Genomic DNA, 7,154 nt, shown 5'->3' with positions numbered 1-7,154 from the left:
TATTAACAATATAATAACAAAATATTTGCTATTCTTTTCCTCACTGGTGCATATTAAAATAAAGATTCTTAAAAAGAATATTTACCTCCCTTCAGTCAATCATTAAAAAGTGGAAGGTTTTAGGCAATAATCTATTTTTAACAACTCTAGTGAGATCCTCTTGTTCACTGAGCTCCATGAGTTTTTATCATGATAACAGCGCTTAAAGGTCTTATCTGTTAATGTTTAGCATCACGTGTCATACAGCAGATCTTTAACATCAGAACTGTGAGGATATTTCCGCGTTATTTCGATCAATAGCTTTGCCATTTTTCTGCGTGCTTCCAGTCACTCTGACCAGCCGAGCCTCATTAGTGGGCTACTGAGGCTATGATGGAGCTTGTTGCTTCACGGGGGATGTCGGTGGGGGTCCGTGACCCTGCTGCTGCAGCCAAATGAGGGGTCAGATTCAGAGACAGTGGGCTGCCACATTAGAGACAGCYGCCTTAATCAGCTGCAAAGTGCACGGCAGCACACAGCGTCCAATTAACCATCGGATAAATTTCAAAGCTGACCACAGAGGAGTTGGAGTTTAACCACGTCCACAGTGCCTATTTGTGTAATAGTTAAGCTATCACAGCAACAAAAAAGCAGAGAAACAGGGTGTTTTTGGGATGTTTACCACGTCCCACTGATTCTGCTTTTAATTTACTGTTTTGTCAACAACACATAAGAACTTTGTTAAATATTACAACAAAACAATTGTTTTGTTCTTGATAAGGGCTCTTACATTGCTATAATTTGCTGCATCRCCATTTTATTTGATCTATTTTCACTTGTATGTTAAATTCCTGCAGTGTATTTGCTCTGATTTTAGGAATGATTAAAAAGAAAATAGTATTTTATGTACGAGGCTGAGACACATCGGCATTGTGGACAGTAATTACACCCCCGCCTGTGAAAAAAATGCCAAACTTATTAACAAAGTAACAATCTGTTATGATGTAAAAAATACTCAATAATGTATTACTGTATATATAACAGAATATATAACAATGTATTTTTTATCTCATCATTAAAACTCATTTTAAATCCTGTTGATGCTGTGAATGCAGTTTTTRTAAGATGTTATAAAACATTGGTTTCCTATAAACACTGAATATAAACAAATCAGTAATTAATTATTCTGGAACACAAAACAATTTGTTTTAATTATTTTAGTCATGTCATTTCTATTTCATCCAATCCAGTGATTTGATTAACAAACTGAGCTCTGTAAAAGGTTAACTGCTGGTCAGAATGATGATACACATATTCCTGATATTTGAAAGGACCGTCAACTTTATCAGCAGAAGACTGAAGCTAATAAACTGCTTCACTCGACGGCTCTACACAGAGAACGTTTAAATGACATTTCAATTACAGCTTGTTTACAAYAGTAAATAAAATGACTGCAAATGCAACTTATCAGTCGTGACTACACCAGTAACCATCAACATTAACAAGGTTTTATGGAGCAGCTCCTCCACCTGCTTCCTGAGAGCTGCTCTGGCCTATAGCTCGCATGAACGAGCGGCACGCTGATTTAATGAGGGGAATTAAAACCAGGCTCACCATCAGTCAATAGTATTAATGTCACGACTTAAATAAAACATCACAGGTTTTACCTTCTGGATGATAGCACACTATAACTCATCCAGCAGCTAGCTAGGGTTTTAAAATGCATCAGAAATTCTTAATGAGCAGAAACAACAGCGTGACATCAACATCACAGATGAGTCAGCACGTGTTCGTACCACACTGCACTGWGGGCCTTCACCGGGCGACTGAGTGTGCACTGAGATTTGTGCGAGTTGCTGTGATCTCAAAACGATTTCAGCTGCAAATCTGAGGAATCAGGGTGCCATTCAACAGATTTGAAAAGGCTAAAATGATAAAGAGTCAGTTTTATAATAAAAGTTAACCAGCCAGATCAGTAATCTTGTTACAAATCCTCYGCTCATTCCCCATTAACCAGTAAAGTATAATTATTACTGACAGGAGGAGGTTGGGGAGGTGACAATGTTGTTRCGTCATTTCAGGGATTACTGTTGGTTCCATGGTCACTTAATCACCCTCTACCATAATCTTGCCATTTATCATTTGGTTGCAGATCYCTCTAACTCTCAATGGATTTATCCTCCATTAACCACAGTTAGTGTGGCTGGAGTCATCCCTGGCTTTAGAGGGATTTTCCAAACAATAAAGTAGAGAATTATGAGACTGTGGAGGACTGTGATTAAGGTTAAAGCACGTAATCGTCCTTTTCCATGAACAGCCTTGATCTGAGTTATTTCAATAAACTGGAGATTTGACTTTTTGCACATTTATTTCTTTTAATTTGCAAAATTAATTAACTTAAAGACTTTTATTTTGTATTTTGTTCTTATTTCTTTGCTTTTATTCTGCAATTTGTTTTTATAGTTTGTTTTCTCTTATTTCACTGTTCCAAGGTACTGCTCCTCATTTAGACTGCTTCCAGTACTCCTCACATACCTGGTCCTAGTTTCTGGTCTATTTTTTTATGGTTTTGTGTCAAATTAATATTTTTACACTCTTATTATCCAGGTGGAATCATGACCGTGTCCCTGGAGGTCAGCAGAAACACACAGCAGCTACATCTGTGTGTGACAGAATGAATCACAACTAAATGTCAAACTGACACTTTGGCAACAAGCAAGGGTTTGGTAATAAACCTCATACTCAAACTCACTAAATATACATAATAAATACAGACTGATGTCTATAGTAAACACTGGCTTGTGTGCTATATTYGAAAAGGTTTTTAGCAAAATGCAAATGACTCCACTGAGGGATAATAAGCTGGACACGGCTGTCAATGTCTCCCTGCATCCAGACTCAGATCATCTTCATGATAATTAGCAAATAACAAGCAGTAGCTTTTTTAGTGTGTGTGTGTGTGCGTGTGTGTGTGTGGCATCATAGGTGAGACAGGCTGACAGCAGCAAACCTGACAGCAGTTTTCTCTGTAGCATCTGGTTCATCTGAGGCAGGAAGGTCCTCGGCCAGAATCTCCTCGGGACTCCGTGGGTCATTCAGGGGTGCCTTCTGCTCTTTGCCTTTGATCCCCATCCCTGCCGTGATGGCATTCCACAAAGCACTCTGGGACTTTGAGCCTAGAAGAGAACAAACAATGAGAGCACATAGTGGTGTTATTTATATTAAGCAGGGTCGTGAGTCATGCCTAAAACGGTTGGCGAACACCACCAGCTGTAGACACATCTTTCAGAATCCCAGTGGAAGGCCGAAAGGAGGTTTGGTGCCTTGCTAATGCTGCCCCCATGTGGACGAATGTTGCAAATGTCATATTCACAAGTAATTCACAAATGGATGCTTTCACAGAGAACTTTTTTTAGCCCACAAACATCTAAATGTATGTGACAATTAGTTAATATAAATGCATCATATGTTTAATTTTTAATGTTGGAGTAATTTTTAAACCCTTTRCAAGATTTTCATTTTAATGTCCTTTTACTCTGCTTTTAATGAGGGGGGCATATATTTCTGAAGCTAATATTTCATTAATGCTGGGYAAAACGACCCGTTAATGCTTTGATCTGAATGGTGAATTGCTCTGAAATGAAAAAGTTCAGTGAACTGACCGTTAATGAAGTGAAACTAATGGAGGGCACATTACACTTACGTGAAAAACTGGCCGGGGGTCTGGAGGAGCTCTCTCCATCTTCATTTGCCACTGAAAAAAAGAATGGGGGGAAAAAAGAAAAGAAAGGAAAAAAAGAGTTAAATAATGGAGACATAAAGCTTTAAAGATAACGCTGCCACTTTGCTTAGAATTCAACAGTTTTTAATGGATTTGTGTAAATAAGAAACCTTAAAAAACACATTGTTTTTAAACTAACTTTAGTTTTAATTTAAAAAACAAGCACAACATAAATCACTTATAAATTAGTCTTAACGAGTCATAAACAATTGTTTCAAATTAACAAGAAGTTTTATTTTACTTATTATTTTACTTTGTATTTTCATCTTTTGTGTCTTTTAGTTAGAATAAAATAACAGATGCAGTGAATTTTACAAACAAAAACATAACACGATAATACATTGTTATATAATTCTGTGAAGTATCTTGAAGAGTGAAATAAATAGTTGTGAAAACACAGTAACTGTTGCTGCTTTTACAAAGTTATGGTTAAAATACGCTTTATAAACTAATGAAGAAGKTTCAGAACCATTTATCTTTCCATGTCAYGGGGKATCTCCAGCAGTCACTGTGTGAGAGGTGGKGTCCACTCTGGACAGTTCATCAGTCCATCACAGGGACATGTAGAGACAAACAACCACCAGTGAACCTAACAGGCATGTGTTTGGTCTGTGGGAGAAAACCAGGAAGCATAAACTTCACCCAGAAAGGCTGCAGGCTGAGAGGCGATCCTGTGACCTTCTCACTGAGAGACGACAGCTCTGAGCATTCAAAACAGCTAAATTAAAGTTTAAGTGGACACACTATAAGCTCTAATATTAAACAGAACAAAACAAGTGTGACAACCGTTATTAAAGTGATGTGTTAAATTTGATCTAAGCTACAACAAGCTCAGTTTGCTGCCAGGAATAAGAGAGAAGTGCTGCAGACAAGAGCAGCAAACACTTCCAACAATCCAAAGGTCTTCATCTTCTGTAACACAATAACGAAATGCTGAGAACAGTGTGGATGAGAGCAGCAGAGATTGGCCATTAGGTGCTACACATCTCCAAATATAGAACAGCGATGTTTGGTTCAGGTTCAACAGACTCCTAATGCAAGTCTCCTGTTCACTAGATGCTGTTGATGACATATCAAACCTTACAAATAAAAAGTTCTAATATTCTATAACAAACAGCTGAAAGACAAGAGCCTCAGGAGTTCAACTTGTGTCCCAGTAAGAATTTAGAAAGGTATTAGCATGTCTGATTCCTCCATAGAGTCATCCTTTCACACAGATCCAGTTCAGAGATGCTGACAGGTGCATCGCGGTGAATTTATTTGTTTTCATAAAACTTCTCACTGTAACGTTAGCAGACGACTGGCCTTCTGGGAAGAAAACAAGGTTTGAACCTCTAACTCATGACAGTAACATTTCATAAACGACGGCAGCACCTGAGCCTTTTCTATTTCTAAATATGAAGCTAAATCCTTTTATTATTGATTTATTTTGTAGCTTTGGACATTTTGATTAGTTATCAGTAACTTAATAACTTTTATGGCAAATGAAAACACTAAGGGCCASTTAATGAATTTAGATACTAACAAACGGCATTAACGAATGGTGGTAAATATTGCTAGATTACAAGTTGTATGTTTTTCCACTTCAATTAGATAATATTAATTTACTAACGTAAAACCAATCAATTTTTTTTGTATAGCACTCAAACAAATGTTGCTGATCAAAAGTAGTAAGGTGACAATACTGATCATAAAAACAAAAACTAAAAACAGTTACAAAAATTATAAATACACAAAAACTGAAGAAAAAAACCAGGACAAACAACACTGAGCTGTTTACACAACCTGCAGATTTATGTGAAAATAAGGAAACAAAGATGGAACTGGATAAGTTGAAAATGTRAGATAAAATTGGATTTCTTAAGATTTCTTTCTTTAAGGGCTTTGATTATTATTTTGTGACCTTCATAGCAACAAAGTGCAAAGCTTTGACCATYCTCCAAGAAATAGGGTTTGAAATTGTGTTTTAAATATTAACTATATCCTTATATACAATTTATCCTTCTTTCCAAGTTTCTATGTCTGTTTTTCACTGAGAAATTATGGTTGGTTATTCAGTGCAATCAGCAAACTTGTTTTCTMACATGACAAAGCTCACAAAGCCGGAAAACTCTGTCTCTATGTAGCGCTCATTCTTTGTCTGGATGTGCTTTGGCACGAAGCAAAAAGCTGCTAAAAGCAGAAGGACACAGAACCAAACATCAGAGAGCTCAGTGGTGAAGTTAGACTCTGTACACACTCTTACTCCTGTTTCCATGGTGAGACCATGATCCTGCGCTTCTACGCTCATCTTGTTTCTGTTTTTTTTGTTTGTTTTTTTTCTGATGACATTGAAAAGTAAAAAAAAATTCACTTCTGGATCCCACATTACTTTTGCTGTTTATCAGACAATGTTTTTTCTTTCCCAGTAATTTTATTTTATGTWATGCTAACATGTCCTCTCAAGCTGACAAAACTGTTTACTTTGTCAGTTATAAAAGAAAACCGTGTTTTTTAAATGCTACACACACATGAAAATTAATAAATATTTGCAGAAATAAAACTGTTGCATATTTGAAGTTGGATGAGAATGCATGCCTCTTCTCCAAACCACAAACACAATACTTCCTGAAAGGCTTTCTACAATTTCTTCTTTCTCTAAAAGTGAAATGGGGAGGAAAACAAATTATTAGCTCCATTTGGAAGCGAATGTRGTTGCAGTGGGCAGATCAAATACTGCTACTGAACAATCACAGCTTTGTGTGGGATTAATTGCCTACATTTGTTTAGGCTRTTTGATGATTCTATTGGGCTGTGCAGTGGAGCAGTTAGCACTGTCGCCTTGCTGCAAGGAGGTCACATATTTGCTTTGCTGCAGTGTGTTCTCCCAGGAGTTTCCTCCCAAACATTTATGTTAAGTTGTTAGTTAGTTTATGTTAGTTAAGTTGTGATGGACTGGCAGTCCGCCCGGGGTGGACCAACTTTGTGCCCCTTTTCCACTAGTGTTACTTAATGTAGAGTCGGTACGGTTCGGTACGGTTCCAAGCCATTTCCATTGGGCCAGATTCATGGAACGGGCCCTTTTTTTAGTACCTACTTCGTTGTGGTTCCAAGTGGCCCCAGTTGACACCAAAATGTGATGTCACTGATTGGCTAGGGGGTGGAGTCACTGGTTGTGTCTAAGCTGCCTTTACAAGAACAACTCAAGGAGCCATTTTTCCAATTGTAGCAGTGGCATTAGTCGTGATTCCATCAGATTTTAATTCGAATTTTTTGCAATTTTTTTTAAATTTCAAAAGTTATTCATCAAATGTGTTTCCATCTCTCATTTTGCCCATTAACTTTTTTTTTTTTTCAAAAAAACCCAAAAACCACCTCCACCCCAAAACACACCCACTGGAACCAGACTGGAACG

The 7,154-nt window shown here is 37.4% G+C and overlaps 1 protein-coding gene across 2 annotated transcripts in view; it reads right to left on the bottom strand.

The window, feature by feature from the left end:
* Positions 1-7,154, bottom strand: part of pde1cb (phosphodiesterase 1C, calmodulin-dependent b) — an 85,937-nt gene that overhangs the window by 58,669 nt on the left and 20,114 nt on the right. For both annotated transcript variants that reach the window (XM_014018373.1, XM_014018374.1), the window contains exons 2-3: positions 3,683-3,733; positions 2,990-3,155 (exon numbers count right to left, since the gene is read on the bottom strand). In XM_014018373.1, the coding sequence (XP_013873827.1) occupies positions 2,990-3,155; positions 3,683-3,733 (217 nt within the window). The remainder of the gene's footprint in view (positions 1-2,989; positions 3,156-3,682; positions 3,734-7,154) is intronic.

Source organism: Austrofundulus limnaeus, unplaced genomic scaffold, assembly GCF_001266775.1.
Source record: "Austrofundulus limnaeus strain Quisiro unplaced genomic scaffold, Austrofundulus_limnaeus-1.0 Scaffold190, whole genome shotgun sequence".
In the NCBI taxonomy this organism is placed as follows: domain Eukaryota; kingdom Metazoa; phylum Chordata; class Actinopteri; order Cyprinodontiformes; family Rivulidae; genus Austrofundulus; species Austrofundulus limnaeus.
The sequence above is the reverse complement of the archived record's forward strand: the minus strand, read 5'-3'. Positions and strand labels throughout refer to the sequence as shown.